At 52.8% G+C, this 20,905-nt stretch overlaps 1 protein-coding gene across 2 annotated transcripts in view; it reads right to left on the minus strand.

Annotated features, from left to right (window-relative positions):
* LOC144768066 (alpha-2-macroglobulin-like protein 1) overlaps positions 1-20,905 on the minus strand; it is a 411,824-nt gene that overhangs the window by 244,884 nt on the left and 146,035 nt on the right. For both annotated transcript variants that reach the window (XM_078651439.1, XM_078651438.1), the window contains exon 11: positions 12,334-12,501. In XM_078651439.1, the coding sequence (XP_078507565.1) occupies positions 12,334-12,501 (168 nt within the window). The remainder of the gene's footprint in view (positions 1-12,333; positions 12,502-20,905) is intronic.

Raw genomic sequence — 20,905 nt, forward strand, 5'->3', positions numbered from 1 at the left:
CTGCACCTCACCCTGTGCTCCTCTTCTGCACCTCAACCTGTGCTCCTCTTCTGCACCTCAACTTGTGCTCCTCTTCTGCACCTCACCCTGTGCTCCTCTTCTGCACCTCACCCTGTGCTCCTCTTCTGCACCTCGCCCTGTGATCCTCTTCTGCACCTCACCCTGTGCTCCTCTTCTGCACCTCGCCTGGTGCTCCTCTTCTGCACCTCATGCTGTGCTCCTCTTCTGCACCTCAACCTGTGCTCCTCTTCTGCACCTCACCCTGTGCTCCTCTTCTGCACCTCACCCTGTGCTCCTCTTCTGCACCTCACCCTGTGCTCCTCTTCTGCACCTCACCCTGTGCTCCTCTTCTGCGCCTCGCCCTGTGCTCCTCTTCTGCACCTCACCCTGTGCTCCTCTTCTGCCCCTCACCCTGTGCTCCTCTTCTGCACCTCACGCTGTGCTCCTCTTCTGCACCTCACCCTGTGCTCCTCTTCTGCACATCGCCCTGTGCTCCTCTTCTGCACCTCACCGTGTGCTCCTCTTCTGCACCTCGCCCTGTGCTCCTCTTCTGCACCTCACCCTGTGCTCCTCTTCTGCACCTCACCCTGTGCTCCTCTTCTGCCCCTCACCCTGTGCTCCTCTTCTGCCCCTCACCCTGTGCTCCTCTTCTGCACCTCACGCTGTGCTCCTCTTCTGCACCTCACCCTGTGCTCCTCTTCTGCACATCGCCCTGTGCTCCTCTTCTGCACCTCACCTTGTGCTCCTCTTCTGCACCTCGCCCTGTGCTCCTCTTCTGCACCTCACCCTGTGCTCCTCTTCTGCACCTCACCTTGTGCTCCTCTTCTGCACCTCGCCCTGTGCTCCTCTTCTGCACCTCACCCTGTGCTCCTCTTCTGCACCTCGCCCTGTGCTCCTCTTCTGCATCTCACCCTGTGCTCCTCTTCTGCACATCGCCCTGTGCTCCTCTTCTGCACCTCACCCTGTGCTCCTCTTCTGCACCTCGCCTGGTGCTCCTCTTCTGCACCTCGCCTGGTGCTCCTCTTCTGCACCTCACGCTGTGCTCCTCTTCTGCACCTCACCCTGTGCTTCTCTTCTGCACATCACCCTGAGCTCCGCTTCTGTACCTCACCCTGTGCTCCTCTTCTGCCCCTCACCCTGTGCTCCTCTTCTGCCCCTCACCCTGTGCTCCTCTTCTGCACCTCGCCTGGTGCTCCTCTTCTGCACCTCACCCTTTGCTCCTCTTCTGCACCTCACCCTGTGCTCCTCTTCTGCCCCTCACTCTGTGCTCCTCTTCTGCACCTCGCCTGGTGCTCCTCTTCTGCACCTCACCCTTTGCTCCTCTTCTGCACCTCACCCTGTGCTCCTCTTCTGCACCTCGCCTGGTGCTCCTCTTCTGCACCTCACCCTGTGCTCCTCTTCTGCCCCTCACCCTGTGCTCCTCTTCTGCACCTCGCCTGGTGCTCCTCTTCTGCACCTCACCCTTTGCTCCTCTTCTGCACCTCACCCTGTGCTCCTCTTCTGCACCTCGCCTGGTGCTCCTCTTCTGCACCTCACCATGTGCTCCTCTTCTGCACCTCGCCCTGTGCTCCTCTTCTGCACCTCACCCTATGCTCCTCTTCTGCACATCGCCCTGTGCTCCTCTTCTGCACCTCACCTTGTGCTCCTCTTCTGCACCTCGCCCTGTGCTCCTCTTCTGCACCTCACCCTGTGCTCCTCTTCTGCACATCGCCTGGTGCTCCTCTTCTGCACCTCACGCTGTGCTCCTCTTCTGCACCTCACCCTGTGCTCCTCTTCTGCACATCGCCCTGTGCTCCTCTTCTGCACCTCACCTTGTGCTCCTCTTCTGCACCTCGCCCTGTGCTCCTCTTCTGCACCTCACCCTGTGCTCCTCTTCTGCACATCGCCCTGTGCTCCTCTTCTGCACCTCACCTTGTGCTCCTCTTCTGCACCTCGCCCTGTGCTCCTCTTCTGCACCTCGCCCTGTGCTCCTCTTCTGCATCTCACCCTGTGCTCCTCTTCTGCACATCGCCCTGTGCTCCTCTTCTGCACCTCACCCTGTGCTCCTCTTCTGCACCTCGCCTGGTGCTTCTCTTCTGCACCTCACGCTGTGCTCCTCTTCTGCACCTCACCCTGTGCTTCTCTTCTGCACCTCACCCTGTGCTCCTCTTCTGCACCTCGCCCTGTGCTCCTCTTCTGCATCTCACCCTGTGCTCCTCTTCTGCACATCGCCCTGTGCTCCTCTTCTGCACCTCACCCTGTGCTCCTCTTCTGCATCTCACCCTGTGCTCCTCTTCTGCACCTCACCCTGTGCTCCTCTTCTGCACCTCGCCCTGTGCTCCTCTTCTGCACCTCGCCCTGTGCTCCTCTTCTGCACCTCACCCTGTGCTCCTCTTCTGCACCTCGCCCTGTGCTCCTCTTCTGCACCTCGCCTGGTGCTCCTCTTCTGCACCTCACGCTGTGCTCCTCTTCTGCACCTCACCCTGTGCTTCTCTTCTGCACCTCACCCTGTGCTCCTCTTCTGCACCTCGCCCTGTGCTCCTCTTCTGCATCTCACCCTGTGCTCCTCTTCTGCACATCGCCCTGTGCTCCTCTTCTGCACCTCACCCTGTGCTCCTCTTCTGCACATCGCCCTGTGCTCCTCTTCAGCACATCGCCCTGAGCTCCTCTTCTGCACATCGCCCTGAGCTCCTCTTCTGCACCTCACCCTTTGCTCCTCTTCTGCACATCGCCCTGTGCTCCTCTTCTGCAACTCACCCTTTGCTCCTCTTCTGCACATCGCCCTGTGCTCCTCTTCTGCACCTCACGCTGTGCTCCTCTCCTGCACCACACCCTGTGCTCCTCTTCTGCACATCGCCCTGGGCTCCTCTTCTGCACCTCACCCTGTGCTTCTCTTCTGCACATCACCCTGAGCTCCTCTTCTGCACCTCACCCTTTGCTCCTCTTCTGCACCTCACCCTGTGCTCCTCTTCTGCACATCACCCTGTGCTCCTCTTCTGCACCACACCATGTGCTCCTCTTCTGCACATCGCCCTGAGCTCCTCTTCTGCACCTCACCCTTTGCTCCTCTTCTGCACCTCACCCTGTGCTCCTCTTCTGCACCTCGCCTGGTGCTCCTCTTCTGCACCTCACCATGTGCTCCTCTTCTGCACCTCGCCCTGTGCTCCTCTTCTGCACCTCACCCTATGCTCCTCTTCTGCACATCGCCCTGTGCTCCTCTTCTGCACCTCACCTTGTGCTCCTCTTCTGCACCTCGCCCTGTGCTCCTCTTCTGCACCTCACCCTGTGCTCCTCTTCTGCACATCGCCTGGTGCTCCTCTTCTGCACCTCACGCTGTGCTCCTCTTCTGCACCTCACCCTGTGCTCCTCTTCTGCACATCGCCCTGTGCTCCTCTTCTGCACCTCACCTTGTGCTCCTCTTCTGCACCTCGCCCTGTGCTCCTCTTCTGCACCTCACCCTGTGCTCCTCTTCTGCACATCGCCCTGTGCTCCTCTTCTGCACCTCACCTTGTGCTCCTCTTCTGCACCTCGCCCCGTGCTCCTCTTCTGCACCTCACCCTGTGCTCCTCTTCTGCACCTCGCCCTGTGCTCCTCTTCTGCATCTCACCCTGTGCTCCTCTTCTGCACATCGCCCTGTGCTCCTCTTCTGCACCTCACCCTGTGCTCCTCTTCTGCACCTCGCCTGGTGCTCCTCTTCTGCACCTCACGCTGTGCTCCTCTTCTGCACCTCACCCTGTGCTTCTCTTCTGCACCTCACCCTGTGCTCCTCTTCTGCACCTCACCCTGTGCTCCTCTTCTGCATCTCACCCTGTGCTCCTCTTCTGCACATCGCCCTGTGCTCCTCTTCTGCACATCGCCCTGAGCTCCTCTTCTGCACCTCACCCTGTGCTCCTCTTCTGCACCTCGCCCTGAGCTCCTCTTCTGCACCTCACCCTGTGCTCCTCTTCTGCACCTCACGCTGTGCTCCTCTTCTGCACCTCACCCTGTGCTTTTCTTCTGCACCTCACCCTGTGCTTCCCTTCTGCACCTCGCCTGGTGCTCCTCTTCTGCACCTCACCCTGTGCTCCTCTTCTGCACCTCACCCTGTGCTCCTCTTCTGCACCTCACCCTGTGCTCCTCTTCTGCACCTCACCTGGTGCTCCTCTTCTGCACCTCACCCTTTGCTCCTCTTCTGCACTTCACCCTTTGCTTCTCTTCTGCACCTCACCCTGTGCTCCTCTTCTGCACCTCACCCTGTGCTCCTCTTCTGCACCTCGCCTGGTGCTCCTCTTCTGCACCTCACGCTGTGCTCCTCTTCTGCACCTCACCCTGTGCTTCTCTTCTGCACCTCACCCTGTGCTCCTCTTCTGCACCTCGCCCTGTGCTCCTCTTCTGCACCTCACCCTGTGCTCCTCTTCTGCACCTCACCCTATGCTCCTCTTCTGCACCTTACCCTGTGCTCCTCTTCTGCACCTCACCCTGTGCTCCTCTTCTGCACCTCGCCCTGTGCTCCTCTTCTGCACCTCGCCCTGTGCTCCTCTTCTGCACCTCACCCTGTGCTCCTCTTCTGCACCTCGCCTGGTGCTCCTCTTCTGCACCTCACCATGTGCTCCTCTTCTGGCACCTCACGCTGTGCTCCTCTTCTGCACCTCACCCTGTGCTCCTCTTCTGCACCTCACCCTGTGCTTCTCTTCTGCACCTCGCCTGGTGCTCCTCTTCTGCACCTCACCCTGTGCTCCTCTTCTGCACCTCACCCTGTGCTCCTCTTCTGCACCTCAACCTTTGCTCCTCTTCTGCACCTCGCCTGGTGCTCCTCTTCTGCACCTCACCCTGTGCTCCTCTTCTGCACCTCGCCTGGGGCTCCTCTTCTGCACCTCACCATGTGCTCCTCTTCTGCACCTCGCCCTGTGCTCCTCTTCTGCACCTCACCCTATGCTCCTCTTCTGCACATCGCCCTGTGCTCCTCTTCTGCACCTCACCTTGTGCTCCTCTTCTGCACCTCGCCCTGTGCTCCTCTTCTGCACCTCACCCTGTGCTCCTCTTCTGCACATCGCCTGGTGCTCCTCTTCTGCACCTCACGCTGTGCTCCTCTTCTGCACCTCACCCTGTGCTCCTCTTCTGCACATCGCCCTGTGCTCCTCTTCTGCACTTCACCTTGTGCTCCTCTTCTTCACCTCGCCCTGTGCTCCTCTTCTGCACCTCACCCTGTGCTCCTCTTCTGCACATCGCCCTGTGCTCCTCTTCTGCACCTCACCTTGTGCTCCTCTTCTGCACCTCGCCCTGTGCTCCTCTTCTGCACCTCACCCTGTGCTCCTCTTCTGCACCTCGCCCTGTGCTCCTCTTCTGCATCTCACCCTGTGCTCCTCTTCTGCACATCGCCCTGTGCTCCTCTTCTGCACCTCACCCTGTGCTCCTCTTCTGCACCTCGCCTGGTGCTCCTCTTCTGCACCTCAAGCTGTGCTCCTCTTCTGCACCTCACCCTGTGCTTCTCTTCTGCACATCACCCTGAGCTCCGCTTCTGTACCTCACCCTGTGCTCCTCTTCTGCCCCTCACCCTGTTGTCCTCTTCTGCCCCTCACCCTGTGCTCCTCTTCTGCACCTCGCCTGGTGCTCCTCTTCTGCACCTCACCCTTTGCTCCTCTTCTGCACCTCACCCTGTGCTCCTCTTCTGCCCCTCACCCTGTGCTCCTCTTCTGCACCTCGCCTGGTGCTCCTCTTCTGCACCTCACCCTTTGCTCCTCTTCTGCACCTCACCCTGTGCTCCTCTTCTGCACCTCGCCTGGTGCTCCTCTTCTGCACCTCACCCTGTGCTCCTCTTCTGCCCCTCACCCTGTGCTCCTCTTCTGCACCTCGCCTGGTGCTCCTCTTCTGCACCTCACCCGTTGCTCCTCTTCTGCACCTCACCCTGTGCTCCTCTTCTGCACCTCGCCTGGTGCTCCTCTTCTGCACCTCACCATGTGCTCCTCTTCTGCACCTCGCCCTGTGCTCCTCTTCTGCACCTCACCCTATGCTCCTCTTCTGCACATCGCCCTGTGCTCCTCTTCTGCACCTCACCTTGTGCTCCTCTTCTGCACCTCGCCCTGTGCTCCTCTTTTGCACCTCACCCTGTGCTCCTCTTCTGCACATCGCCTGGTGCTCCTCTTCTGCACCTCACGCTGTGCTCCTCTTCTGCACCTCACCCTGTGCTCCTCTTCTGCACATCGCCCTGTGCTCCTCTTCTGCACCTCACCTTGTGCTCCTCTTCTGCACCTCGCCCTGTGCTCCTCTTCTGCACCTCACCCTGTGCTCCTCTTCTGCACATCGCCCTGTGCTCCTCTTCTGCACCTCACCTTGTGCTCCTCTTCTGCACCTCGCCCTGTGCTCCTCTTCTGCACCTCGCCCTGTGCTCCTCTTCTGCATCTCACCCTGTGCTCCTCTTCTGCACATCGCCCTATGCTCCTCTTCTGCACCTCACCCTGTGCTCCTCTTCTGCACCTCGCCTGGTGCTCCTCTTCTGCACCTCACGCTGTGCTCCTCTTCTGCACCTCACCCTGTGCTTCTCTTCTGCATCTCACCCTGTGCTCCTCTTCTGCACATCGCCCTGTGCTCCTCTTCTGCACCTCACCCTGTGCTCCTCTTCTGCATCTCACCCTGTGCTCCTCTTCTGCACCTCACCCTGTGCTCCTCTTCTGCACCTCGCCCTGTGCTCCTCTTCTGCACCTCGCCCTGTGCTCCTCTTCTGCACCTCACCCTGTGCTCCTCTTCTGCACCTCGCCCTGTGCTCCTCTTCTGCACCTCGCCTGGTGCTCCTCTTCTGCACCTCACGCTGTGCTCCTCTTCTGCACCTCACCCTGTGCTCCTCTTCTGCACCTCGCCCTGTGCTCCTCTTCTGCACCTCACCCTGTGCTTCTCTTCTGCACCTCACCCTGTGCTCCTCTTCTGCACCTCGCCCTGTGCTCCTCTTCTGCATCTCACCCTGTGCTCCTCTTCTGCACATCGCCCTGTGCTCCTCTTCTGCACCTCACCCTGTGCTCCTCTTCTGCACATCGCCCTGTGCTCCTCTTCAGCACATCGCCCTGAGCTCCTCTTCTGCACATCACCCTGAGCTCCTCTTCTGCACCTCACCCTTTGCTCCTCTTCTGCACATCGCCCTGTGCTCCTCTTCTGCAACTCACCCTTTGCTCCTCTTCTGCACATCGCCCTGTGCTCCTCTTCTGCACCTCACGCTGTGCTCCTCTCCTGCACCACACCCTGTGCTCCTCTTCTGCACCTCACCTTGTGCTCCTCTTCTGCACCTCACCCTGTGCTTCTCTTCTGCACATCACCCTGAGCTCCTCTTCTGCACCTCACCCTTTGCTCCTCTTCTGCACCTCACCCTGTGCTCCTCTTCTGCACCTCACCCTGTGCTCCTCTTCTGCACCATACCCTGTGCTCCTCTTCTGCACATCGCCCTGAGCTCCTCTTCTGCACCTCACCCTGTGCTCCTCTTCTGCACCACACCCTGTGCTCCTCTTCTGCACATCGCCCTGAGCTCCTCTTCTGCACCTCACCCTTTGCTCCTCTTCTGCACCTCACCCTGTGCTCCTCTTCTGCACCTCACCTGGTGCTCCTCTTCTGCACCTCACCATGTGCTCCTCTTCTGCACCTCGCCCTGTGCTCCTCTTCTGCACCTCACCCTATGCTCCTCTTCTGCACATCGCCCTGTGCTCCTCTTCTGCACCTCGCCTTGTGCTCCTCTTCTGCACCTCGCCCTGTGCTCCTCTTCTGCACCTCACCCTGTGCTCCTCTTCTGCACATCGCCTGGTGCTCCTCTTCTGCACCTCACGCTGTGCTCCTCTTCTGCACCTCACCCTGTGCTCCTCTTCTGCACATCGCCCTGTGCTCCTCTTCTGCACCTCACCTTGTGCTCCTCTTCTGCACCTCGCCCTGTGCTCCTCTTCTGCACCTCACCCTGTGCTCCTCTTCTGCACATCGCCCTGTGCTCCTCTTCTGCACCTCACCTTGTGCTCCTCTTCTGCACCTCGCCCTGTGCTCCTCTTCTGCACCTCACCCTGTGCTCCTCTTCTGCACCTCGCCCTGTGCTCCTCTTCTGCATCTCACCCTGTGCTCCTCTTCTGCACATCGCCCTGTGCTCCTCTTCTGCACCTCACCTTGTGCTCCTCTTCTGCACCTCGCCTGGTGCTCCTCTTCTGCACCTCACGCTGTGCTCCTCTTCTGCACCTCACCCTGTGCTTCTCTTCTGCACCTCACCCTGTGCTCCTCTTCTGCACCTCGCCCTGTGCTCCTCTTCTGCATCTCACCCTGTGCTCCTCTTCTGCACATCGCCCTGTGCTCCTCTTCTGCACATCGCCCTGAGCTCCTCTTCTGCACCTCTCCCTGTGCTCCTCTTCTGCACATCGCCCTGAGCTCCTCTTCTGCACCTCACCCTGTGCATCTCTTCTGCACATCACCCTGAGCTCCTCTTCTGCACATCGCCCTGAGCTTCTATTCTGCACCTCATCCTTTGCTCCTCTCCTGCACCTCACCCTTTGCTCCTCTTCTGCACATCGCCCTGTGCTCCTCTTCTGCACCTCACCCTTTGCTCCTCTTCTGCACCTCAGCCTGAGCTCCTCTTCTGCACCTCACCCTGTGCTCCTCTTCTGCACCTCGCCTGGTGCTCCTCTTCTGCACCTCACGCTGTGCTCCTCTTCTGCACCTCACCCTGTGCTTCTCTTCTGCACCTCACCCTGTGCTCCTCTTCTGCACCTCACCCTGTGCTCCTCTTCTGCACCTCACCCTGTGCTCCTCTTCTGCACCTCGCCTGGTGCTCCTCTTCTGCACCTCACCCTTTGCTCCTCTTCTGCACCTCACCCTGTGCTCCTCTTGTGCACCTCACCCTGTGCTCCTCTTCTGCACATCGCCCTGAGCTCCTCTTCTGCACCTCACCCTGTGCTCCTCTTCTGCACATCGCCCTGAGCTCCTCTTCTGCACCTCACCCTGTGCTCCTCTTCTGCACATCGCCCTGTGCTCCTCTTCTGCACATCGCCCTGTGCTCCTCTTCTGCACATCGCCCTGAGCTCCTCTTCTGCACCTCACCCTGTGCTCCTCTTCTGCACATCACCCTTTGCTCCTCTTCTGCACCTCAGCCTGAGCTCCTCTTCTGCACCTCACCCTGTGCTCCTCTTCTGCACCTCACCCTTTGCTCCTCTTCTGCACATCGCCCTGTGCTCCTCTTCTGCACCTCACGCTGTGCTCCTCTCCTGCACCACACCCTGTGCTCCCCTTCTGCACATCGCCCTGTGCTCCTCTTCTGCACCTCACCCTGTGCTTCTCTTCTGCACATCACCCTGAGCTCCTCTACTGCACCTCACCCTTTGCTCCTCTTCTGCACCTCACCCTGTGCTCCTCTTCTGCACATCACCCTGTGCTCCTCTTCTGCACCACACCCTGTGCTCCTCTTCTGCACATCGCCCTGTGCTCCTCTTCTGCACCTCACCCTGTGCTCCTCTTCTGCACATCGCCCTGAGCTCCTCTTCTGCACCTCACCCTTTGCTCCTCTTCTGCACCTCACCCTGTGCTCCTCTTCTGCACCTCGCCTGGTGCTCCTCTTCTGCACCTCGACCTGTGCTCCTCTTCTGCACCTCGCCCTGTGCTCCTCTTCTGCACCTCACCATGTGCTCCTCTTCTGCACCTCGCCCTGTGCTCCTCTTCTGCACCTCGCCCTGTGCTCCTCTTCTGCACCTCACCCTGTGCTCCTCTTCTGCACCTCGCCTGGTGCTCCTCTTCTGCACCTCACCATGTGCTCCTCTTCTGCACCTCGCCCTGTGCTCCTCTTCTGCACCTCACCCTATGCTCCTCTTCTGCACATCGCCCTGTGCTCCTCTTCTGCACCTCGCCTGGTGCTCCTCTTCTGCACCTCACGCTGTGCTCCTCTTCTGCACCTCACCCTGTGCTTCTCTTCTGCACCTCACCCTGTGCTCCTCTTCTGCACCTCACCCTGTGCTCCTCTTCTGCACCTCACCCTGTGCTCCTCTTCTGCACCTCACCCTGTGCTCCTCTTCTGCACCTCGCCCTTTGCTCCTCTTCTGCACCTCACCCTGTGCTCCTCTTCTGCACCTCACCCTGTGCTCCTCTTCTGCACATCACCCTGAGCTCCTCTTCTGCACCTCACCCTCAGCCCTGAGCTCCTCTTCTGCACCTCACCCTGTGCTCCTCTTCTGCACCTCACGCTGTGCTCCTCTTCTGCACCTCACCCTGTGCTCCTCTTCTGCACCTCGCCTGGTGCTCCTCTTCTGCACCTCACCCTTTGCTCCTCTTCTGCACCTCACCCTGTGCTCCTCTTCTGCACCTCACCCTGTGCTCCTCTTCTGCACATCACCCTGAGCTCCTCTTCTGCACCTCACCCTCACCCTGAGCTCCTCTTCTGCACCTCACCCTGTGCTCCTCTTCTGCACCTCACGCTGTGCTCCTCTTCTGCACCTCACCTTGTGCTCCTCTTCTGCACCTCGCCCTGTGCTCCTCTTCTGCACCTCACCCTGTGCTCCTCTTCTGCACATCACCCTGAGCTCCTCTTCTGCACCTCACCCTCACCCTGAGCTCCTCTTCTGCACCTCACCCTGTGCTCCTCTTCTGCACCTCACGCTGTGCTCCTCTTCTGCACCTCACCCTGTGCTCCTCTTCTGCACATCGCCCTGTTCCTCCCTGACTCACTCCACACAGGTTTTGTATGACTTTTCGTCTGTGTGTATTGACGTCTGTTGATATGGGGCACGGGGACCACTAGGTAACAAAGGGTGGCTGACGGTGACTTCCGTGTTCACGCTCGTTGTGTGTGTGTGCCCACACAGTACATGCCTCTTAATACCTGAGATATACAAAAAGGGAAATATATGGTCCTGCCAATGCACGTTATTATAACCCTCTCAAAGTGAGGTTAAGGTACTGAAAGTGAGGGGCATTTGGTTAGTAAAAGAGGCTAGAATAATACGTTCCTTAGCACATAATAGCCACTGCAATGTTTAAAGAAGCCATGGGGCATATTTACGGGAACATGTCGGAGCGCGGAGCTGCGCCAGATTTGGCAGTCGCGCGCTCTGACATTTTAAAAAATGAAGGGATTTGCCGTATTCACAAGAATACGGCACACCCCTGTGTTTTCCCTAGCGCTGGCGCAAAATTTAGCTGCCTAGGGCCAAAGCAGGCACCCTTGCACCATAGTGCACCCTGGTGATTTGTTACTTCAATGGGTGCTGCAGAATGCAAGGTGCAAATCTTCAGTATTTACTGGTTAGAGGAGGCAGACCTGGAAGCAGAGGTCAGCCAGGGACCAGGGTTCAATTCCCGGCTCGGCGGGGTCTTGAGTCCTAAAATGTCCATGGACTCGACAATTCTCGCTCCGGTGCCTACTCGACTCACGGGGTCTCACTCTGCGACTCTGGGCAATAGCTTGCTTAATCTCCACAACGGCCCCTCGCGGCGGGATGCCTGGCTTTCACCTTGCGGATAGCCTGCTGGGGTTATCTCACAGGGGAATACCAGGACGGGTTCCCTAAGCAAGCGCTTAGAAACCAGTGGTGATTTGCGCTATACAAATCCATGTACATTTACATTTACATTTAATGATTGTTAATGTGTAGGAAGGGACACTATCCTGCACATAAACAGTAATTGCATTCTGCTCTTTCTGTGTGTGCTGCAGAATGCAACACACACAGAAAAAGCAAAAACGAGGAGAAATCAAAGCCTTTCTCCTTGTTTTGCCAATCTAATGCATGGCGTTTGTTTTTGACCCTGCCTCGGATGTACACATCCTTAGAAATCTGTGACAATGTCAAAAGCAATGTATGGCGCAGTGGAATGCCCACAGCAACATCCAGTGCACGCCCGTTTCGCGCCAAGTGATGCATGCAAAGGGGCCTTACTTACAAGGCGGCGTTAAGGCACAGAAATCGGCTTTACCGCCTTTTGTAAATATGGAGTAGGGAATATCGCCACCAGAGCATTTCTCAAAGTGACGTTCAGGTGTCGCTATCCACTTGTAAATAGCACCCTGGTTTCTTAGTAGAGTGCAAAGGCAAGGGGCACACTGCCATAAAAGCCACTTGCAACTCAATAGTTGTTTTCATATCACTTTGTTCCTCCAAATAGAATTTTAAATCAACTTTGTATGATGTACTATGGATTTTAATTTGTTTATTGTCTCTACTATTGAATTGTATGTGTACCTAATTGTTTTTCCCATCTAATCTTGCTCCATGTCATTCATTGTTTTTGCAACAATTTCAATAAACCATATTTAACTAGAGAGAAAGCAAGAAAGGGGGGGGGTGAGTGTGAGAGACAGTGGGCGGAGTGAGATGGAGGCGAGAACAGCACTGAGAGGAAGGAAGTGGGAGGTAAGAGAGAGATGCTTCTTACCCACAGTTCTACCGGTGTGTCATTCCAGAGGGAGGTCTCAAGCGTGAAGGAGACCCTGCCCAGGTTGTCTGTTGTGTACTTTTTGTTGATACTGGTCCCACCATACTTAATTTCCAAGTAGATTGTGGAGTGCACTGTTGGTTCGCCGGTGGGTCCCTCCATCTTCATCTGCGACCATGCCATGCAGGGGGGAAGAAAAGACATGGAGACAATGAGTGTGACAGCAGGGAGAGTGAACTGAACCATGGCTGCATGTGAGAGCCTTCCTCCTGTAGAAATACAACGTCATAAGAAGGGTTGTGGATGTAAGCAACTCGCAACTTCACAGTTTTACTTTTTAAACTTTGTAAACTTCCCCACAAATCTCCCTTGCATACTGCTCCGAGTATTTAGAGGAGTAATATATGTGGTGCAGGCTTCCGAGGCTCTTTACAAAACCTAGTTGACCAGAAAAACCAAAGTGAATATGGATCTCTTGAGCATCTAGAGAGTAGGCTTTTGGCTCTAGAGGAGGCCCTGGGCCCAAACCCAGGCCCCCCAAGCTCCGTCAATAAGAACACCTGAGAGAGGAATACTGTGTCCCGGAGCTTAAAGGAGCTTGCAGGTAGATGCATCAAGCATTTTTGCGAGCGCAAACGGTGCGAATCGCAAAATTCGTCCATTTGCGCCCGCAAAAATGGCATTTGAGATGCATCAAGAGTTCATGCACTCGCAATTTAAGAATTCGCAAATAATTGCGAGTTCTCAAATTGCGATTGCATTTAAGGAATCGCAATTTGCGATTCCTTAAATGCAATGCATGAACCATTCCAAGATTGCGAATTGGCAATCTGGGGTCGCTATTTACCGCCAAGTCAATGATCGTGGTGAATAGCTAAAACTCATTTTTCTAAGTGGTATATTACACACACACATGTCCTTGGGACATGTGTGTGCGCAACACCAGTGAACATTGCCATTTCAGGGGTGCAACAGGGTGTCCTTTGGACACCCTGGCACCCTTGAAATTGCGGCACTTTTGCGATTCGCTAATTGCGAATCGTAAATAAGGAATCAGTGGGAATCGCAAAAAAAATTGCAATTCCTACATGCATCCCGTTTTGCGAGTCTTTAATAGCGAATCCTTAAAATTCGCTATTAAGGACTCGCAAAACATTACTTTGATGCATCTGGGGGTAAGAAACATATGCTCGCCACCCTCCATAGATTATACGAGACCGGGGATAAAGACGGGAAGCTTCCAGCATGGCAATGTGGAGAAGTGTGGCTCAATGGTTAGAGCAGCAGACCCTGATGCAGAGGTCTAGCCCGGGACCAGGGTTCAATTCCCCGCCTCGGCGGGTCTTGGGCTCAAAATTCCACGGACCTGATAATTCTCGCCTCGGTGCCTATTCCAATCACGGAGTCCCACTCTACAACTCTGGGCAATAGCTTGCTTAATCTCCACAACGGCCCCCACAACGCTAAGGATGCCTGGCCTCCACCTTGGGGGTGCCTAGGAGTGGACACCTCACAGGGAAAGCCAGGATGGGTTCCACAGCGGTATTCGTACAAGCGCCTTGAGACCCTTGCTGGTGAGTAGTGCGCTATACAAGTATCAATTTACAAAGTAGGAAGGCCCGGTGGAAGCATCAGATGGTGGGGCCAAAAGGGGACAACTACAACACAGAACATGCCATTGATGAGCCTTTACTCGTTATCATGAAGATATCCTCAGAGCATGGCCGCTCCACGACATTACGCACTTCATCCAATTCTTAGCATTGATTGCTGTCCCAATACTGGACGGTGGTGTGCGCCAAATGCTAGACACTGACATTACTTTGGAGCGAGTAAAAGTCGCTACGGCTGAGGTCAATCACAATAAGACCCCAAGGCCCAATGGACTTCCTGCTAGGAACTCACATTCACATCCTAGGCATGCTCCGAGAGGCAGGAAAGCAGGACACTCTTCCTCTGGACCGCCGACTGGCATTCTTAGTGGTGATCCATAAAGAGAGTAAACCCAGAGATAAATGTGAGTCATACCGTCCCATCTCCCTCTTTAATGTCGAAGTGAAGATGCTGGCCACCATACTTTCCTCCAGGCTCCTGCATGTGATTACCCCCTTGATTCATAAAGACCAGTTTGCTTTTATGCCAGGGAGATCAACTTGGTATAACCTATGGAGAGCACACAACTGAATGAATGAGGCCAGGACCCGGTCGAAGACTCATGTCTTGTAGAGAAGTGTGGCTCAATGGTTAGAGCGGCAGACCCTGATGCAGTAGTCTGGCCGGGACCAGGGTTCAATTCCCGCCTCGGCGGGTCTCGGGCTCAATTTCCTCGGACCTGATAATTCTCGCCTCGGTGCCTATTCTAATCATGAGTCCCACTCTGCACCTCTGGGCAATAGCTTGCTTAATCTCTACAACGGCCCCAACAATGCTGAGGATGCCTGACTTCACCTTGGGGGTGCCCACGAGTGGGCTTCTCACAGGGAAAGGCCAGGAAGGGTTTCTCGGCGGTATTTGTACAAGCGCCGAGATGCCTACGGGTAGTCGTGCGCTATACAAGTGCGTAATCATTTCATCATTTCCATTTCATTTCATTTCATGTCCTTTTAGCATTAGAAATCGAGAAGGCGTCTGGAGCAAACTCTGGTGCGCTTTGGATTCAGTCCCAAGTTTCGTAAACGGGTAGGTCTCCTGTATCACGACCCAGTGGTGGCTGTCAGGGTCAGTGGGGTGCTATCCTCAGAGTACCCCATTGGAAGGAGTACATGCCAGGGATGCCCCTTCTCCCCCCTCCTGTTTGCCCTTTCCATTGAATATTTGGCCTGCATGGTGGAAGCCATCCTGGAGATTTGCAGCGTTGACCTTACAGAACTGGAGGTGGTCGAGGAAAAAAATCTCGCTCTATGTGGATGATATCCTTCACTATCTCACAAAGCCATTCCAGTCCTTCCCATTGCTCTTCCAACTCTTTGAGAAGTAGGGCAGTTACTCCGGCTATAAGACTAACTTGAGCAAGTCGGTGCTCTATCTCCCAAGAGGTGAGATGGACAGAATACTGCTCCCCCATCAACTACAGCGCGCGGTGGCTGGCTTCCAATACCTGGGTATTTTTATAACATTGAAACAGGTACTCTGTTTCACAAGTAATCTGGGGTGGGTTGCCAGGGCCTGCGGAGGAAGTAGAGGAGCCTCCTTAGCACATTAATGGGTCGCACAGCCTTATTTAAAATAATATTAATCCTGAAATTGTTATATGTGCTACAAAACTCGTTTTATAGGGTCGCAACGGAGGTGTATGCTGGATTAGAGGGCGATTTGCACACTTTCCTATGGGCAAGAAACACCCTATAATAGCCCTAAAAATGCTTCAGTGTAACCCCTACAACCGGGGATTTGCCCCTCCCGATTGAGGGGCATATGTAGGTAATCTCCATTTTGCAATTCTGAAATAGCGATTTTTAAGGAATCACTATTTGAGAATCGCAAAATGAAATGTAGGTAATAATTCACAATTATTTTGCGATTACCTAATATTCCTTAATTGCGATTGGCAAATTGCGAATCGCAATTAAGGAATGAGTGTCCCATTCATTCCTATAGGCCAAGAGGCCCATAGGAATGAAGGGGGATACATTCTCAAATTGCGATTTTCTATGAGAAAATCGCAATTTGAGAATCGCAATTCCACATGCATTTTGAATTTTAAAAAAATACCACCTACTCCAAGTAGATGGTATTTTGCGATTCCTGAAGCCTGAATCACATTTTAAATTGACTCCTACATAGCATTTAAGGAATCGCAAAATTGCGATTCCTTAAATGCTTGAGCAAAATAAGGAATCGCAATTTTTGCGATTTCTTATTTAGCTAATATGCACCTACATAGCAAAATGCCGTTTGCGATTCGCAAACGGATACCTACATATGCCCCTCAGAGGCCTATTACTGGGCAGCCCATCTAATTAATATTGACTGGATCTTTAAGCCACAAGACCACTCTACGTTCAGGTTGGAACAAACACAATGGGAATAAAACTATGCCTCCGCTACCTTTATGGAGGCAGGGGAGCACAAGGCCTCCTCCCTGCCATGCAAGCAGGTCTAGCGGCCTGAGGAAGGGCAATAAAGTGTTTTGGTCGGCACAGCAGATTTACTCAGGAGTCACCTTTATGGGAGATACATTGGCTCCCTGAACCACAGAAACTAAAGGGATTTGGGACCTGGGATCTAATCGGGACCTCCTAGGTAGGGGACCTGTTGAGTAATTTGTCATAAAATCATTCTCAGAGCTGCAGCATGAATACGAGATACACAATAATAAATTCTGGAAGTATGTGCAGCTCCGGGATGCCTGGCGGGCCGAAGGACTGCCAGGAGATGACACCCCTGAGTTTGCCCCATTAGATGGTCGACTCCTCACCGAGGAGCTTGGTAGAGGTGCAGTCTCCCTGACATAAATCACTGGGGTGGATACTCCGCTAAGGGGGCGGAGCATCGCCCCACTCCTCTGTAAGCAGGTCAAAAAGGGGAAAATAAAATGATAATAACGCATTGTTATTATAGTTGTGTTTTTCTGCTATAGCTCAACTGGTTTGGGGTGGGTGGGGCCGGGCTGTCAGCAGGGCCGGACTGGGAACAAAAACCAGCCCTGACAAAGTGCTCGGTCGGCCACTCCCCTCCCGGGGTTGGGGGTGCGGCTGAGCTTTTTGCCGGGCAGGTTTTCGGCCAATTTTGTTACAGGGCCGATTTTGCAGCAAAAATGGCCTTGTAACAAAAACGGTCCCCAGGGGCCCAAAACCCCGGTGCCCGCTACGGCCAGTCCGGCCCTGGCTGTCACAAGAAGAGCAGGGGGAGGAGTGGTGAGCTCTCTCTTAAGCAGGCATGTCGGTGTGGCAAGCTGTCAGGAGCCGCCCAAACAGTCATGCGCACTTTGCATGTTCTCCACCACGCAGTATTGTACAGCCTGGGTTGGAGTGCACGCACAGACTCCCAGTCCCTCTCTGAGCACCGAACCACATGGCTCAATACCAAAACCACAACGCTTGAACTCATATTCATTATGCTCTGGATACCCAATGACGTCGGTCTTCCTAGATCCAAACTCTTATTTTGTAACCTAAGACTGGATGTTGCAAAAAAGGGGTATGGCTTGGCATTGGGGTGCCAGGGAATGCCCCAACCCTGCAGGAATGCAAAAGAGGCATGGACATGTATATGGAGGGGGTAAAGGTTCCCTGTGTCAGTAGGGGCTGCCACTGCAAAGATTTGTGGTGCTTGGCTTTCCTACTATTCCTTAGATCGTCTGGACAATGATGGGGAGAGATGGTGAACAACCTGACTGTGAATGAGTGTGCAGAGTCTTGAGTAGAGGGGGCCGATTCACAGAAGTAACTTAAGACAAAATCCTAAACTTACCACTTTTGGTATTCACAGAAGGCATTTAGTAGTAGTAGTAAAGTTAGGAGTTTGTCTTAAGTTTGACTTAAGACAGACTTAAGAAAGACTTAAGACAAACTTAAGACAGACTTAAGACAAACTTAAGACAAAATCCTAACTTAAGTCTGTCTTAAGTTTGTCTTAAGTCAAACTTAAGACAAAATCCTAACTTTACTACTACTAAATGCCTTCTGTGAATACCTTAAGTAGTAAGTTTAGGATTTTGTCTTAAGTTAGTTCTGTGAATCGGTCCCAAGATGTGGTAATTACACGTGTATTTCTGATGGTGAATTGGCTGATGGTGGTCTGGGCGTGGTGGGGTGGGGGCTGCATTTACTACAGAAATCAATTAAACGTTTACTATGTACATTTATTTATTTATTTATTTATTTAATTTGTATAGCGCTACAGCTACCCACCAAGGGGTTTCCCGGCGCTAGTAATTTAGAAATGCGTACTTTGCCAGTCAATATCAGATGTTAAAAAGCCACGTTTTTAATGCTTTCCTAAACTTCACATGGCTGACTTCCGAACGTAAGGAATGAGGCATCTTGTTCCAGAGGGATGGGCCTAAGAAGGCAAAGGATCTTCCCCCCATCCGTGATAATTTGATTTTGGGAATAATAAAATTATTAGCGGTTGCTGATCTAAGAACTCTCGAAGGTAAGTAAGGATGCACAAGGTTCCGCAGATATTTAGGAGCAGTTCCAGTTGAAATTTTGTGCATAAAGCATAGGGATTTGAACCTAATCCTATTTTCAATTTTCAACCAATGAAGGTCACGGATGTATTTAGTAGTGGGGCAGGACATAGGGATTTTGAAAAGAAGTCTCGCCGCTGCGTTTTGTACTAATTGCAGCCTTCTGATTGTAGCTTTCTTTGCCCCTAGGTACAGCACATTACTATAATCTAGCCTTGAAGTAATCAAGGCATTGATGACAGTTTTTTTGGTGCCATCAGGGAGCATCCAGCAGATCTTCTTTAGCCATTTTAAGACTGCAAAACATGTAGCAGAAGTCTTAACGGCTTGCTGGTGCATATCTAAAGATTCGTCAATGATGACTCCCAAGTTACGTGCCTGTGAAACAGGTATAGGAGGAGGGCCCATTTCAGATGGCCAATGTTGTGGTCCCCAGGCCTCTCTATTTTTTCCAAGAATAATTAGCTCCGTTTTCTCGCCGTTAAGCTTAAGAAAATTATCCTGCATCCATCCAGCGATCTTACCTAACCCTAATTTTAGCATGGAAGGATGGTTACTTTCGGCTGAAGAAAGAGAGAAAAGGAGCTGTGAGTCGTCAGCATATGAAAACATATTCAAACCTGTCTCCTCAACTAATCTCGCAAGAGGACTCATATACAAATTAAAAAGCAGTGGACTTAAAATTGAGCCCTGTGGTACTCCATGTTTAAGAAGTAAAGTCTCAGAGCAGGCAGACTGAGAAAAAACTTGAAACGTACGATTGCTTAACAGTGACTCAATCCAATTTATGGCTGCGCCATGAATACCTATGGAGGAGAGTGTTCGTAACAGCACCACATGTGAAACAGTGTCGAACGCGGCACTCAGGTCTAATAATATGAGTGCCACAGTTTCTCCTCTGTCTATCATGGCGCGGATGTTTTCTGTCACTCCAAGCAACGTCGTTTCCGTAGAATAACCTACACGGAATCCAGATTGTTGTAAAGGAAGGAGATCGTGTGTTTTTATGAATTCCGACAGCACCTGATGCACGTGCTTTTCCAAGATTTTTGAAAAGATAGGCAGAAGAGATATTGGTCTAAAGTTGGAGGGCATATTTGGATCTGCTCCAGCCTTCTTCAACAATGGGTGGACCATAGCATGCTTCCATTCTGCTGGAACGTATGCTTCCTGAAGAGAGGCATTAAGTAGATCTGTAATGAACGTCAATACATTTCTATTCAATTGTTTTAGGACAGAGCAGGGTAAGGGGTCCTTTGGTGAGCCGGATTTGATCGTATTTAGTAAATTGATAACCATGTCGGCATTTAGCGGTGGCCAACATTCTAAGGTTGCATGTCTTTTGTCAATGGCACAAGAGTCCAACTCTTTGGAAGCATCGCCAACTTCCATAATTGGATCACCAGAAATGATCGTATTAAGCTGGTGTTGATCCTTTTGTGCGAGCTCTATGCCCTTATGAATTTTGTCCACTTTGTTGACAAAGAAGGAAGCTAACTGGTCACACTGTTTTTTGTTTAAATCGGGTGGTTTTTGAACAGTGTTAGATCCTGCAAGCTCTTTTACAACATTAAACAATGTTTTTGATTTGTTTAACGCCTCCGTAATTGTCATACAGACATAATCTGTTTTTGCTCTTCTACATAACATCTGATAGTGCGTCAATTTAGATTTATACGTTTGTTTTGCTTCCAGGGAATAGGTTTTCCGCCAATTGCGTTCCGCACTTTTGCATTTAGTTTTTTCTTCCTTTAGAGTGTCATTAAACCAAGGGGCAGGAGGATGACGGGTATGGCCTCTTAATTTTGTTTTAGGTAGGCAAGAATCAATGGCTGTCATGAGCCAATTCTGTACTGAAAAAGAAAGGCTTTTAATGTCTGATTTTGTACATGGGCCATTAGTTTCAAGAAAGGTATTTAAAGTATTAATGTCCAGTTTTTTCCACTTCCTAATATATTGAGCGATAGTTGATATATTTTCGTTTTTTCCTAAATTAGTTCGAATGGAAAATTTTACTAGGAAGTGATCAGACCATGGGATGGGAAGGGCAGGGAATGTAATCATATCCAGGATATTGGAGAAGATGGGATCCAATAAGTGCCATGCACGATGCGTGGGTCCAGTATTTTTCAAGATTAAATTGAGGGAGGCAAAATCAGAGATAAAGTCAGTTGCGATTGTACAGTTGGCATTATCCAAGTGCACATTTAGATCGCCAATGATTGTAAAGTTGGCCGCCTTCATTACCAGCGGGGTAAGCAGATCCAACAAGGCAGCTTGCCAGTTAGATACTGGCCCTGGCGGACGGTAGACAAGGGCGCCTGAAAAGGTATAATTGGGGGCTAGCAGAAGCTTAAAAATAGCACCCTCACACCCTAAACATGGGAGCGGGCTAATTTCACAGTTGTAATTTTTCTTAAAAATGATAGCTATACCACC

The sequence above is a fragment of the Lissotriton helveticus genome, chromosome 7 (genome assembly GCF_964261635.1).
Source record: "Lissotriton helveticus chromosome 7, aLisHel1.1, whole genome shotgun sequence".
NCBI lineage: Eukaryota > Metazoa > Chordata > Amphibia > Caudata > Salamandridae > Lissotriton > Lissotriton helveticus.